This window comes from Lutra lutra, chromosome 10, assembly GCF_902655055.1.
Source record: "Lutra lutra chromosome 10, mLutLut1.2, whole genome shotgun sequence".
Classification (NCBI taxonomy): domain Eukaryota; kingdom Metazoa; phylum Chordata; class Mammalia; order Carnivora; family Mustelidae; genus Lutra; species Lutra lutra.
This window is the reverse complement of record NC_062287.1, coordinates 53,246,265-53,262,729: the sequence shown is the minus strand read 5'-3', so window position 1 is coordinate 53,262,729 and position 16,465 is coordinate 53,246,265. Positions and strand designations below refer to the sequence as shown.

Sequence of the window (16,465 nt, the reverse complement as noted above, 5' to 3'; positions counted from 1 at the left end):
TAAAAATATGGCTGGGGTGCCTGGGTGGCTCAGTTGATTGAGCATCTGACTCTGGATCTCCGCTCAGGTTTTGATCTCAGAATCCTGCTGGGTGTGGATCCTACTTAAAAAAAAAAAAAAGGCTATACACAGCAGTCAGATAACAAAAAGAAATAAAAGGCATCCAAATCAGCAAGGAAGAATTCAAATTTTCACTATTTGCAGATGACATGATACTCTATATAGAAAACCCAAAAGACCCCATCAAAAGTTGCTAGAACTCATACAAGGATTCAGTAAAGCTGTTGGATACAAAATCAACATACAAAAATCTGTTGCATTTCTATATATCAATAATGAAGAAGCAGAAAGAGAAAATAAGGAATCCCATTTACAGCTGCACCAAAATCCCTAAGATACCTAGGAATAAACTTAACCAAGAGGTGAAAGATCTGTACTCTGAAAACTATAATACACTGATGAAAGAAAGTGAAGATGACTCAAGGAAGTGGAAAGATATTCCAAGCTCATGGATTGGAATCACAAATACCATGCTCGTGGATTCAAATCACAAATACAAATACACAGATAAAACGTCTGTACTACCCAAAGCAATCTACACATTCAATGCAATCCCTATCAAAACATCAACAGCATTTTTCACAGGGCTAGAACAGACAACCCTAAAATTTATATGGAAGCAAAAAAGATTCCAAATATCCAAAGCAACTTTGAAAAAGAAAAGCAAAGCTGAAGGCATCACAATCCTGGATTTCAAGTTATACTACAAACCCACAGTAATCAAAATGGTATGGTACTGGCACAAAAGCCAGACACACAGATCATGGAACAGAATAGAAAATCCAGAAACGAACCCACAACTATATGGCCAATTAATCATCAATAAAGCAGGAAATAATATTGAATGGAAAAAAAGACAGTCTCTTCAAAAAATGGTGTTGGGAAAACTGGACAACATGCAGATGAATGAAACTGGACAACTTTCTTACACCATACATAATAAATTCAAAATGGATGAAAGACCTAAATGTGACACATGAAGCCATAAAAACCCTAGAGGAGAACACAGGCAGTAACCTCTTTGGTATTGGCCATAGCAACTTCTTACTAGACATGTCTCCTGAGGCAAGGGAAACAAAAACAAAAATAAACTACTGGGACTTCATCAAAATCAGAAGCTCTGCACAGCAAAGGAAACAATCAACAAAACTAAAAGAGAACCTATGAAATGGGAGAAGATATTTGCAAATGACATATCTGATAGTACCCAAAATAAGTAAAGAACTTATAAAACACAACACCCAAAAAACAATCCAATTAAAACATGGACAGAAGATATGAATACACATTTTACCCAAGAAGATACACAGATGGCCAACAGACACATGAAAAGATGTTCAACATCACTGATCATAAAGGAAATACACACCAAAACTACAATGAGATATCACTTGCCCCTCTCAGAATGGCTAAAATGAACAATGCAAGAAACAACAGGTATTGGCGAGGATGTAGAGAAAGGGAAACCCTCTGGCACTGTTGGTGAGAATGCAAACTGGTCTGGCTACTCTGGAAAACAGTATGGAGGTTCCTACGATCTAGCAATTGCACTACTAGATATTTACCCAAAGAATACAAAAATACTAATTCAAAGGGATACATGCACCCTGATGTTTTTAGCAGCATTATCTATGACAGCCAAATTATGGAAAAAGCCCTAGTGTCTACCACCCAATGAATGGGTAGAGAAGAGGTGGTGTGTGTGTGTGTGTGTGTGTGTGTGTGTGTGTGTGTGATGGAATATTACTCAGCTATAAAAAATATTGAAACTGCCATTTGCAATGACATGGCTTGAACTAGACAGTATTATGCTAAGCGAAATAAAATAGAGAAAGACAAATACCATATGATTTCACTCATATGTAGAATTTAAGAAACAAAACAATTAAGAGGAAAAAAAAAGAGAGGCAAACCATGAAATAGACTCTTAACTATAGAGAATGAACTGATGGTTCCCAGAGGGGAGGTGAATGGGAGAATGGGTTGAACAGGGGATGTGGATTAAGGAATACACTTGCTGAGATGAGCAATGGATGACGTATGGAAATACTGAATCAATATACTGAACACCTGAAACTAATATTACACTGTATGTTAACTGACTGGAATTTAATTGAAAACTTTTTAAAAATGTGGCTATCCCCTGAGGACACTGCTTCTCAAAGAGGCTTTGTAAAGAGGTGTTTTTTTTCCCATTACACCAGCATATTACAGACCTTAGACATTCAACAGCAATGAAAAGAAAAGAAAATACCTACTTGTGTTTCATTTTCTATTTCTTTTGCTTGAAACTATTTTGCCCTAGATTTTTCCATGGCTTGCTTTTTTGTATATTCAGATCTTTATTCAAATCTATGGCAAAACCGTCCCTGACTACTCTAAAATAGTACCTCCTCTGTCACTACTTTCTTACTCTGTTTTTATTTCCTTCAGAGCACATGAAGAAAATAGTAAAATATAATAAAATTATAATTAAAAAATATATCCATATAAAGAGGAAAATACTACAAAGCATTTACAGCAGTCACCTTTAAGATTGAAATTGAGTGACTTTACATATACATGTAATATCTGATTTTTCTACAATGGGTATATACTTTTATCATCAGAATAAAGTTATCTTGTTTTTAATTTTATTTTTTTTCAGTGTTCCAAAATTCATTGTTTATGCAACACACCCAGTGCTAGAATAAAGTTATCTTTAAAGAACAAGTCAGAGTGATAGAAATTTCAAAACAGATAAACAGAAGAATAATTTCTCCCACCTCCAGTGCCCAGGCTGAGATCCCATCAGGAGCAGAACTTTGACAGACATTGATATAAAGGCCACTTCATGCTCAAGGCTGGTTGGCCACTGGCCTTACCTCACGGCAGACAGCTGCAATCTGGCCTTCATCCATGCAAGTTTCTGTCACCACATCTGTCAAAGAACCTCCAGCCAAGTATTCCATGACAACCCACAGCTCATCTCCCACGAGGTAACTGTAGGAGTACAGATAAAGTGTAAGAAGGAACAGAGTACATTGAGCCATAGCCCTGGGTTTCAAAGGCTAAGCATATACACAGAGTGAACCTGCATCTCCAACAGCTTTGGAAAGGTCTAGGGTTCTTTATCCTGGGGAGAAGCAATCTGGGGAACAGAAATACTAATTTGATTATCTCTTAAGGATTCTCCTGGAGAAAACAAAGCAGACTGTTCTGTGAAGCCCCGAATGGCAGAACTAAGATCACTAGGTTGAAGATATAATACAATTATATTTCATCACAACACAAAGTAATGTTTCTCAAAATTCGGCACGATTCTCACACCTCTAGAAGCATCAAGGCAGAGAGCACCCAAACATCTGACAAAGATGGGAATCCATGTTTCCAACATTAGGGAAAGTCCCTAAATGTCCTTGAGAGTTCTACTAAATCTGAGCTCCATGAGAGCAAATACTGGGTCTTGTTCAAGACTATCCCCAGAGTCCAACACTATAGATGCCAATATTTACCGAGTAAAGCAATGAACAAAATAAAAGATAATTGATTATAAATATTAAATGAAACAATGACTATAAAAGCCATTTAAAAGCTATAAAGTATTATACACAAAGTCATTATGCTGGCAATGATCTCCATTTTGAGCATCTCTGATTCTAGGAATGAAATGAATTCAAGCTGCAGAGCCAAAAGCCCCTTCTGGTAAGCCAAGGGCTGCCATTTAGTACTGTCCCCTACAGAGTTTATGGAGACATGAGTTAGAACCACTAGTATCATTCAGGGACTAGATCACTCAGCACTACTGTGTGAAAATTAAAAAAAAAAAAAAATCACTTAGCCCCTCTGGTCAGTTTCTTTAGCTGCAGGGTAAGACAAATGAAAAGAAGAATAGTCCAGAGCCCTACAGACTCTTCTGCTAGCTTCAGACAAAGGAGCTATAATGGCTTAAACTGTACGGTATGGCATCTTATTGTCATCCTGATATTGGGACTACTGCTGGGCAAATGGAGAGACTGTTAAAAAAAAAAAATGGCCTCCAACAAAGGGTAAGATTTGAATCCTATTCTCTTGATTCTGAACCTAGTACTCTTTCAGTAGATTCTATATTCTTTGTAACTAAAAGTCTTGTTTTTTTTAATTTCCAGGAAGTATATATATGACAGATTAGGGTGTTCTTTAACAATCTCTTTTGAGAGAGATTATAAGGACTTGGACCAAAAGATAATTTAGGACTGGGTAAAAGGCCCTCCACTGGCATGAGCCTATTTCTTCCCTGACAAAGAATGCCCATTATGTCCTCTTACCCAATTTCTTTAAAGCACGTCAAGGAGACATCTGTCAGCTTGGACTGATTGGAGGAAGAAATATGAGGGTCCAAGAGACCTCTGGACACTGACAAAGAAGAGCCTCTTTTTTTTTTTTTTTAAGATTTTATTTATTTATTTGACAGACAGAGATCACTGTAGGCAGAGAGGCAGACAGAGAGAGGAGGAAGCAGGCTCCCCGCAGAACAGAGATCCTGATGAGGGGCTTGATCCCAGCACTCTGGGATCATGACCCGAGCAGAAGGCAGAGGCTTTAACCCACTGAGCCACCCAGGCGCCCCCAAAGAAGAGCCTCTTTACCTGGGTCTAACATGTCACTGTTAAAGCTAAGACAATGTACAACCAGATTCAGATTGTCCCAAAAACTCTGTGGCTCTATACTGTGCCAAGGTACCTTCAAAAACAGTCTCTCAAGGTAAAGCCTCAGAGCATCACATATTTGGTGAAGAACAAATATGGTTGGCATTCTCTTCTGAGTCAACTCAAAAAACCAAAGATTTTCCAATGCAATACCTTCACTTAATGCTCAGGGTAAGGATACCCACTTCTGTCCCCCAAGAGGAGCTCCTAGGTATTTTCTTTTTCTTCATGCCAGACTAGGAGTTATTTGAGGGCATGGATTTACTTTTATTTTCACAGTACAAGCCTCTGGAAACACCAACAAAGGCTCAACTGATAAATTTATAAATCTTCTAATCTTATTCCCAGAACACAAATTCCTTCAACAACATGGTCATGCATTTTATTGTTTAGATACCTCCAGAGAGAGGAGATTCAATTTTTTTTTAATGAGACTCATTTTTTTTAATGCCCATATCCTTATTAGGAGCTATCATTTCTCCTTATCCTGAGCCAAAATCTGGTAGCCTTATAGCCTTCAGTACTTTGTCCAAGTTATATTCTTTATGTAATATGTTCTTCAAAGAGATGGGAGGGTGAATAATAACTTCCAGAGAATTTTTCAGAGTCAGTCGTGATCCCCATCATGGAGAGACAATCATCCCCCAGAAAGGAAGAAGGCTTTATTCACTATACTTATCAACATTATGTGTTGGGAAAGTCAAAGTCCAACTCCCTTCCTCTTTAAAGAAACTGAGGCTTACCAATGTTTTAGATGCAAAACAAGAAATCTGGCAGAATCTGGCAGGAATGAAATATAGATGGCAATGCAACATAGATAATAAAGGAATTAGACTCCAAGACTTAGTCCAGTATCACCTCCACTGGTGATGTTTCTGAAATAGGCAAGAAGCTCACATTCTTTTTCATATACAGGAGAAAAGAACATGATATGATGGAAAGGGCATGGATGTTGGTGCTAGGAATATTAAAATCCCAAACCCTCATTTACTACTTACTGGCTTACTGGCCTTGGACAAGTTATAAACTTCTATGAGCCTCAGTTTCTTCACCAGTAAAATACAGATAATAAACTCTACCTCACAATGTGTTCATCAAAGTGTTTGGTGCAAAGTAAAGCATAACACAAATGTTAGCTGTAACCACTATTATTATGTTGAAGACCAGAATTCTCATGAGCTGGAATAATGGATGGAAATAATCAAAATGGGATTTAATGATGGTTACTAAAAAGTTCTACATTACCAGTTTAATGCAAAAAAAAAAAAAAAAGGGGCAGGGGATCAGAGATTTTAACTGACTATAAACTCACAATGGGTCAACAATGAAACAAGCTTCCTAAAAATAAAACAATGAATGAAATCATTAGGTGATGTAGAGTTTAGAACAAAAGAGAAGTCTTACTCTTTCCATACTGGTCAAATCTCAAATGAAACTAATGACTGTCAAATTTTAAGAGCTAAGACAAACTGGAAGTTTTTCAGGAGGGCGAGCAGGATAAGGAAAGATCTAGGATGTAAAATGATTTAAAGACCTACATGTCTGACTCTGGCAGATGTGCTGAAGGGCCTCTCCGAGGCAGAATAGACAGTTCTAGGATCAGGTGTTAGAAGCTACAGGGTGGCAGGGTTCATCTAACCCAGAAGGACTACAGAGCAATCAGAAGTGTCCAGCAGGATACAAGGTTGGAGGCAGAGAGCCAAGCATCGTAGAAGATTCTCAAATGGAGGCAGTTCAGAGTGCTGGTGGTGCCTCCTCCTCTAGCTCCACCATCCATCAGTTCCAAAGGCCGATCTCTGTGACAGGACCTATCAGAAATACCTGTCCAAGTAGTTCACGATATTTGGGTTCTTGTTTTCCCTCATGACCAGGATCTCATTAATAATCAGCTCTTTCTTCGGCTGCTGCTGAAGGTTCATCTGCTTAATGGCCACCTGAAATCAGAGTACATTCAATGTGCAACCAGTCACTCTACTTTTACTGAGCAACAACTTAGTACAAGATCTTAAACATGAAGGAGACAGAGATGAATAAAATACAGTCTTAGCCCTTACAGAATTTGCATAAACCAATATAGTCAATATGAGGTTTCCAGACCAGCAGCATCAACATCATTTAGAAACTTGCCGGAAATAAAAAATTTTAGGTCCCGTTTTAATAAACACTTCAGGTGATTCTGATATGCAACAAAGTTTGACAATCAAACTCTCCACTAATAAAATATTTGTATGAGAAAAATACTTTAAAAAAAAATCACAATATAAAACAGGTATGCTGGGGGGGCACCTGGGTGGCTCAGTCTGTTAAGTGCTGACTCTGGATTTTGGCTCAGGTCATGATCTCAGGGTTATGAGATCAAGCCCTACATCAGGTTCCGCACTGAGTTTGGAGCCTGCTTAAGATTCTCTCCCTCTCTCCCTCTGCCCCTCTGCTCCCCGCTAGTGTTCTCTCTCTCTCTCTCTCTCTTGCTGAGAAAGAAAGAAAGGAAAAAAGAAAGAGAGAGGGATTGAGGGAGAAAGAGAAAAAAAGAAAAAAAAGCAGTATGCTATAACAAAAGCCCATACAAAGCACTATAGAAACACAAAACAGAGCAAGAACTCTTTCTATCTGGCAATGATAGAGAGGCTTCATAAAGGGGGAGAGTAATTTCTGAGCTTGCTGTGGAAAGATGAGTCAGAATTGACACTGAGAGAGAAAAAGGGGATGAGATCCCTAATATTCATGTACCAAAAAGAACTTCATAGGCTTTTTATCTATAGAAATAAATGAATTCCCAAAGCCCTTATGCATCCATTTCTTCTATGTGTCAAGTACTAGGTAAGGTATTCTCAGGTTTACTTTATTTAATCCTCAGAGATACCCTATGGAATAACTATTACTATGGATTCCTTTTGACAGATAAGGAGATCATGATTCCGAGAGGATATGTGACTTGCATACACAGCTATTTAGTAGCAAAGTCATGATTAGAACCCTTGAGAGTGATGCCAATTTATTGTGTACACATGGCCAGATTAATCTTCCCCACAGTACACATTTGATAACACTCTCCCCTGCTCAAAAATCATAAATGGCTTCTGTTTGCCTAGAAATGTTCCTCAGCCCAACATTCAAAGTTCTCAAGATCTTTCCTCCCACTGCATTCCTTGACATACTATGATCTGATCTTCTCTCCACTTGGAGTACCTTGCATGCTTTTCACATGTTCAAAAGCTATTTATCCTTTGTGTCAGGCCAAAAGAAACCTTATTCTCTAAACCAGATAGGCTTTTTCTCTTCTTTAAAGCCTCATAAGTTCATATTTATACCTCTCTTAGGGAACTTACCACATAAACTACCTTCAGAATGATTACCTGGAGTGTGTATCTCTAGAAGCTATAAGCTAGAGAGCTCATCTTAAAACTCAGAATCCCTGGTACCAAGCACAGGACCTGACACACAGTGACTGTTTGTGGAAATGTTTGTGGAAATGAAGACAGAAAGAGAGAATTCAGTGGGTTGATAAGTACTTTGTTTTTATTTATTTTCTTTTAAGATTATTTATTTATTTATTTGACAGATCACAAGTAGACAGAGAAGCAAGCAGAGAGAGGGGAGGAAGCAGGCTCCCTGCTGAGCAGAGAGCCCGATGTGGGGCTCGATCCCAGGACCCTGGGATCATGACCTGAGCTGAAGGCAGAGGCTTTAACCCACTGAGCCACCCAGGTGCCCCAGTACTTTGTTTTTAAACCATAAATAGTTCCATCAACAGGCTACTCTATTCCATAGGAGAACTTACACTATTTGCTAAATGTTTATTCCCTAGAGATATTTTTCCTGCTTAACAGAAAAGAACATGAACACCTAAAAGAACAAGTAAATCAGTCTTTCCAGAAGCAGCAAGAAGTGTCAAAAAAAAAAAAATGAATAATACTTATTTTTATGGGGGGAAAAAAAAAACCCTGACTCTTATTTCTTAAGCATAAACTGTCTTCTGCAGAGATCCAGTTCATCGGGAAGAACAGAAATGATTCTTTTAAACACTTTGACTACTTCCATCACTTACCCCAAGTGAGAAGAATTTGCTTTGGAGTGGAGTCTCCTACCAGGTTAGGCTTCTGGTCTGGCTGTAGCTTTCTATAATGTTTGATTATTAGCTTTTTCTAATGTCTGAAGAGTAACACATTGATGTAAAGACATATTACATGAACTATAGTGAGCCCTTAAAACATATATTAAGATCTGGAGGCAAAGGAGTGCCTTTGGAGTTCATCTGGCCATCCTAGAGGCTAGGAAAGGGCTTATGAAACTCAAAGAGGTCACTGCTGGAAGCAGCAAGAGAGATGACTGGCAGGCAGAGGATAACATAGAGGTGGTTGCAAGATACTAGGAGTCCTTTTCAATATTCACTAACTATGGGCTAGGCTAAATGTCCTTCACCCATTCAGTCCCTTTTAGGCTAGCACAGAACATTCTTATAACTGAAAAAAGAACTGGGTTTGAGTGCTGAAGACCTAAGCTCTGGGTCTATCATTTACTGACACTGACCAATCACAAGCTCTCTGTGCCTCAGTCTCTCCATCAATACACCGAGGATAATAACCCTAATCCTGGATCCCCTCTTTGCAGGATTGTTTTGAGAACTAAATAGGAGATAGCAGCCAATGTGTTACTCAAATATAAGTAAAAATTTTAAATAATAAAGGAAGACAACAATGCAAATGCAAACTGTAGTAACAACTGCATTTGGGAAGTATCTGGTACTGAGCAGCAAGAATGACAACATCAACAGGAACAACAACAAAAACCAGCCACCTTCCCGCCAATACTGTTTATGCAATGCTTACTTATGTGCCAGGGGCTATGTCTGGTACTCTAGTAACGTTACTTCAGTAATAGCTAACAATAACCCTCCAAGTAAAAATCATTATCTGTATTTTCAGGAAAGGGAATGGAAACTGAGGCGTACAAGAAAATTGCCCAACATCATAATCAATGCCCTCAGGTCCATTTGACTCCAAAGTCTCTTCCAGTCTATTCTTTCTATTAAACACACTCCCTCTAAAAATGGGCTTGCAAAATAATTGTGTAACTGGGAGACTTCCTGGCACTAACATGCTAAGCTTCCTAGACATGATGGACAATACTTCTGCTCTTCCCTGGTGGATAACCCCCAATGAGCACTCACTCACAAAGACTTGAGAGCATCTCGCCAACTCCACTAAAGATTTATACTCCCTGGGGCAGGAAATGAGGCCTTCTGGACCGCACTGCATTAGCCACACTAATGGACTTGCTTCCATTCATAGTTTTGTAACCACAGGCAGGCATATGGTGAAGTCAAGTTTCTGGTTTCCTGCGGCCAACTTCTCATACATGCAGGCTCCAGGCCTCTCCAGCAACTGCCCATCACTGTCTCCCACCAAGAGCTGTAGGGTCCCAGAGGCCAGAAACATGACAAAGGGACCTAGAACCTACTCTTAGTTCTGCTGTGGCTTTGCAGTCCGGAAAGCAAGGTTTAGGCTTTAAAAATCAAGATTCTAACCCCGTCCTTGCTGACTGCTTGTAGCATAAACCTGCAAAAGTTATTTAAACTCCCTCAGCCTCAAATTTCTAACCAGTAAGAAGGAAATAATACTATCTACCTCACAGGGTTCTTCTTAGGATCAGTATAACCACCTCTTTTCTATCTCTGCCTCCAATTCACCATGTTTAAAACTGGCACAATGATACCATCCTTCCTTACTCACCATTACTTTAATGCAGGCTCCCATCCTCCAATCTGTTCTCCATACTATAAGACTTCCACATGTATCCAATGGAAAGTGCGGCCTCTAACACTTATATATGATTTTAATGTCTGTGTGCCTGCACAGACTCAATATTTCACATGGTTCTTAGCACAAAGTGTGGCATAAGGCTCATCTTCAGCAATTGCTTTGCAGAACATATAAAAACTAATAAATATGTAATTTTTCTGTATGTGATAAATATGTAACTTTAATACTTAAAGTTTATAATGTATTTTCACATGCACTGCTTTAATGAATTCTTTCAACACTTTTGGTAGGTATATGTTATCATGCACATTTTGTAAATAAATAAAATTCAGGCTTAGGGAAGTCAAATAACCTGCCCAAAATTACATAAGTAACAGTAAACATCTAGGTTGTTGAATTTTCATCTCAATGAACAATGAATAAATCCTTAATCATAATAATTACCCTCAACAGAGCCTCAATATTTGGTCTAGATGCTTATAAATGACTCATAAGAGCAAAGTGAAATATGTGCTAATCCTATTAAACTTGCTTTTTACAGTATACCAGGGGGTTTCAATTACCAAACATATACAAGCAGATCCTAGTAGCCTCGCTCCAACGAGCCCAACTCTGTGACGGGAACTGGAGGTCTCTCTCACAACCTCTGAGGCCTGGCACTCTATGAACTAAGGACTTCCTTGGGCCACTCCCATTCACAGCATATCTGCCAACACTCCTGCTCTGCAACCAAAGAGTAGAGTGCAAGAAAACCTCCAGTACTCTATATTCCCTTCATGGTTTCCTTCTGCTACAGATCTTGGGTCACCAGTTCTTAGCAATAAAGTCAGAGCTCTTCTAGCGTAATGAAATGAAGGAGACAAAGAGGTGCCTCCAAATGAGGACTTTAATGTCAATGGGAATCCTGGGCACAGAGTAAAGGAAGGATTATGAATCAAGAGACATGTTTAAATCTCTTCCACACCAGGAGCACCTGTTTGGCTCAGTCAGTTGAACGTCCAACTCTTGATTTCGGCTCAGGTCATGATCTCAGGGTTGTGGGATTGAGCCCTGCACAGGGCTCCATGCTTGGCATGGAGTCTGCTTGGGATTCTCTCTCTTCCTCTCCCTCCACCCCTCCCCACTGCTCACTTGCTCACTCTAAATAAATAAATACATAAATAAATCTTTAAAGAAAAAAAAAGTTAAATTTCTTTCATATCAGATTCCTCTACCAAATACTAAACTTATATACACAACAGTCCACTAGGCAATTCCACAAGAGGGTCTCTCAGGCATTATCCAACTTCTTTAACCATATACCTTTACTTTCTCCTTGACCAGGATCACTCAGTTGTGAGTCATCCTCACATTCAGTCACTCACCAAATTCTGTCAAATCCACCTAAGTACCTCTCAAATCCAGCCACTTCCCTCCATTCATACTATGCTACCACCTTAGTCCAAACCATCATCTCTCACCTAGAATTACACAATAACCGCCTGACTCACCTGCTCCAAACTCATCTCCTCCAATCTGTTCCCCACACTGTAGCCGCAGAGACTTTTTCCAAAATCTGTAAGTTTCATCATGTTACTACTCTGTTTAGTTCTAGTCTGCCATAGTAAGAAAACAGAAGTATCCCTACTGAGCTAGGAAGGACTAAAAATTAACCAAAATAAGAATAAGAATAAGAATAAGAATAACAACCCAGTAGAACTGAAAGAGCAATAGCTGGTGGTTAATACTCACCTCCTGTCCTGTGGCCACATCCATTGCAGTGTACACAGTGCCTGAAGCACTAAACGACAGGTGAGAGAGAGAGAGAAAAAAAAAAAACATAGTGATTAAATGAAGTGACATCTGTCAAATGCATCTCTATATACAATCTGGCAATGCAAGTGTTAATAATAATAGCAGCAAAAATAATCCTCCCCAACACCCCTTCCCCCTACTCTATTCTCATATGTGAGAGACAGTATGAGGTAGAAAGAGAATACAGGCGCTAGTGGCCAAAAGACCTAAGTTTTAGTCTGAAGCATCTACCTAGTAACTGCTAGCTATATGACCTTGAACAAGTTAATTTCTCTGAGCTTTACTTTCCTCATTCGGTAAAGATAAGAAATAAAAGAATTTGAATCATTTAGTTCATAAAGCACTTAGCCAAGTGCCTAGAATATAAAATAGGTCTTCAATATAGGCTAGTTTCCTGCTCTTACTTCTTCTCCTCTTCTCCATCATCCTTGATGGATGATTGGTCCTATTCTCTCATCATCCCCTTCTTTAACCCTCTATGGCCTCAAACTCTTCATCTGTAAATCTTGGTAAGATGAGATCTATAATTTTCAACCAGGGGTGAGGAGTGAGAAGAAAGTGGCCCAAGAGAAATTTTCAGAATGAAGTTGGGGGATAGCTTATATTTTAAGCAAGAAAGGGTATAGACTTCTGGGGTAACACTAATGATCTGTTTCTTAATGTAGGTACTGGTTACATGGGTGTGTTTGTTTTTTAAAAATTCATTGAGTTGTACACTTATGTGTGTTATATTCAATTATAATTCATATTAAAAAACTATAACAACTAAAAAACTAGAAAAATAATCTCATGGTGCCTTTCCAGCTTTTACATTATGAACCTTTAGAACAGGGTTTTCAATCATTTATCATAGAAGAGGATATGTGAGTTTTATTTTGCAGTTTATATTGTAAAATAGGTTTTCACTTTTTCAAACATGAAATATTAAATGTTTTTTCAAATGCATATGCTCCTAGAAAATCTGATCTAATTCTTACCCCATCTCCAAGGTAAAAATAATCTCACTATACATACACATGCATATAATGTACATACATACACAAACATATACACACTCACACATACAAACAGAAAGAGAGTAGGAGGAAGGGAGGCAGAGAAATACTATGAATAATGCTAGGAAAGCAATCATGTCCATTCTACATATCTGAAAACTTCACTTTGTGCCTCTATAATCATGAGCCCTGTATATTCGTAGGTGAGTGATATATAACAATATTGTAACTATACAATCCATACATCAGATTTATTTTTTATGTATTAATAAAATGCATTCCAGGCAAGCCCTGAGATTATGCTATCCAGGGAAGTCAGGTCAATTTAGGGAGAAAAATCACTCGTAAGTATGCCTTGCAGCTAGGAATTATGGTCACCAGCTTCCACACCACCACTCTTTAGGTGGAAGCCTACCTACATGCCAGGAAATTGTGATCCTAAGATATGGGCTATAAGAATTGGATTATTTGTATTGGCAGTTACCTTCCCATTGCCTTATCATTCTATCTTTAGCCATTTTCTGTCATAAAGCTGGTATCTATCATCCTACACCCATCCTCCCCATCCTACCAGAAGCATCATTCTTAAAGGGCAAATATGCCCAGGCCCCAGGGGACTGTACATTTTGGGACTATGTCTCCATGATTACAGAGGTCTAGAAGTCAGGCCCACTGGTTATTTCTACCTTGAAAAGATATATGAATTCTAGGTCCAAAAAAAAAAAAAAAAACTTCAGGTCTTAAAGGGAAAAAACAAGCAAAAAAATATAATAGTACCAATCCATCATATTTGTGTAGCATGTATTTCTTTTAACTTTTTTTAAGTAGGCTCCATGCCCAACATGGGCTTGAACTCATTGCCCTGAGATCAAGACTCGCATGCTCTACTGACTGAGACAGCCAGGCATCCTGGCATTTATATTTTAAAAACATGGAATAGGTGCTTAATAAATATTTCATTCCTCCCCTAGCACTAACAGAACTGTCAAGTAAGCAACGGAAAAAACATTTTGCAGATGTTGCCTATTTATGGGCCTCATACATCTGAATGGAAAAAAGGTCAGAAGTTGTGGAGGTGAAAGACTCTTGAGTCCACAACCTCTCCCTTAAATTTATGGACAAAGAAACTGAAGTCCATAAATGGGATCTAACTTGCCCACAGTTGTCTGTGTATCTTTCTGCTACATTCTTAATATCTCAATGTAATAACTAAAGGAAATGGCATCCCAGATTATTTTGAGGCAAGGAAAATAATTTCTCTTTAAGGTTAACTACCTTATACCAGTTCAGACTCACAAAAGCATGTCTAGTAGGAAAAGGGCTGGACCAGGAAAAGATAAGATCCAGGGTGATTTCAAGGATTAAATTAAAAAACAGATGCAAATAACAGATGTAAGCTGTAGAATGCTGTACAGATACGTCATTATATAATGCAATATTTTATCTTATTTTCAAATGGTCTTAGACGCACAAGAAACAAAACTGAAACAAAACTTCAAAGACTTCATTAGCAACAATGCTTTCATGAAATTAACACTCCTGAGTTTTCTACAAATCGGATGCTTTTTTCCCTAATTTCTTTTTAATTTTAGCTATTTGGGTAGGCCTGTTGAAATCTCATTATTTTGCTTTTTTATACAGAGGTATAAAATAATAAAGGTAATAATAATAAATAATAAATAATAAATAATAGAGGTATAAAGTAATCTGCACAAATCTTAAGTGTATAACTTGATGATTTTTCAATATCTAAAAACCCATGTGTTCACCACAAAGATCATCCCCAAAAGCTCCTTATGCTCCTTCCCAATGCACATGCCCTTCCCAGACACAACCATTATTCTGACTTCTATTAGCATAAATTAGTTCTGCCTGTCCTTGAACTTCATGTAAACAAAATCATACAGTTTCTGGTCTTTTATATCTGGCTTCTTTTGCTCAAAACAATGTTAAAACAATTTTAAGACTTATCATTGTATATTATAATTTTGTGTTTGACAGTCTCTTTCCATAAACATGGTCTTTGAAGACAGACTCTATGTCCGATTCATAGCTATATTCATACTGTCTAGCACATAAACTCAGGTAAGATCTGCTGAGTTCAATACACTGACGGCAGCATGCAAGATGCAGAGAAGAAATCAGAGAGCAGCCATGAATCCTGGCATCCACCTAGCAAAACAGGTCCCTTTACACTAGCAGAGGGGTCTGCGGTTCTGAGCCTTCCATTTCATATTAGTGCTGGTAAGTCTCAGTGCCAGGTAAACCGGGTTAATCTGAAAAAACAGAGCTGTAATCTGGGAAGCAGGTTTTGTGCTATCAAAGTAAATGGTTTTTGCTTTCTCACTGAATGATTATTTTTAGCAACATGGTCAGCTAATGGCACATCTCTCAAACTAAGCATAATTGTGCCAAACCTGAAGTCAGCCTAACATAACACCTCCAGATGGGTCAGGGACAAGGTAGAGAAAGAACAAGGTTTATGAGAGGCAAAACAAAAGCAAAATCATATATACCAGCATACACAATTTTTAAGTCATTTCTCTAAGGAAAGAAAAATGCCCCTACTAACCCTTGTCCAATCTTCTCAAACCGTGTATATTTCTTCTTAGGATCGCCCACACTCACTATGCTCCCTTTGAAAGAAACAGAGACCATGAATCATTTTTTTCCCAATCAAGATACAAAACAGGCCCCATATTCCCCCAAACCCTGCAGCTGGAAGGATTAAAGAACTACCTCCAATGCCCAAAGACATACTAAGCAGGTCCTTAGATTTTACCTGTAAGTTCCAACCAAAAGTTTCATCTCCTTACTGTTTTTATTCACAGTATTCATTCATTTTTAAATTCATTCATTCAATAAACACTTACTCATTTAATATGCTCACTTACTATGTACCAAGCCCTATGCCAAATACTAAGAATAAAGGGATAGATAAGGCACAGTTAAAACAGTCCCTCCTCTCAAGAAGCTCAGTCTCATGTAAACATAAAGTTCCATGAAAATACAATTGGTGCAATCCAGAAAGAGGCATAAAATACAGACTGGAAAGGCTTCAGAAAGTAAGTGATATCTGGACTGATTTTTATAGGATAAGCAGGAGTTAGCCAGGGAGAGAAAGTTGGAAAGGTTACAGCACACAGTAATTCAAGTGCAAAGATAGAGAACTATGAGAGAGGTTGGGTTT

At 38.3% G+C, this 16,465-nt stretch overlaps 1 protein-coding gene across 4 annotated transcripts in view; it reads right to left on the bottom strand.

The window, feature by feature from the left end:
- PAK1 (p21 (RAC1) activated kinase 1) overlaps positions 1–16,465 on the bottom strand; it is a 155,838-nt gene that overhangs the window by 11,737 nt on the left and 127,636 nt on the right. For all 4 annotated transcript variants that reach the window (XM_047693911.1, XM_047693913.1, XM_047693910.1 and 1 more), the window contains exons 8-11: positions 15,848–15,911; positions 12,218–12,266; positions 6,549–6,661; positions 2,925–3,042 (exon numbers count right to left, since the gene is read on the bottom strand). In XM_047693911.1, coding sequence (XP_047549867.1) covers positions 2,925–3,042; positions 6,549–6,661; positions 12,218–12,266; positions 15,848–15,911 — 344 coding nt within the window. The remainder of the gene's footprint in view (positions 1–2,924; positions 3,043–6,548; positions 6,662–12,217; positions 12,267–15,847; positions 15,912–16,465) is intronic.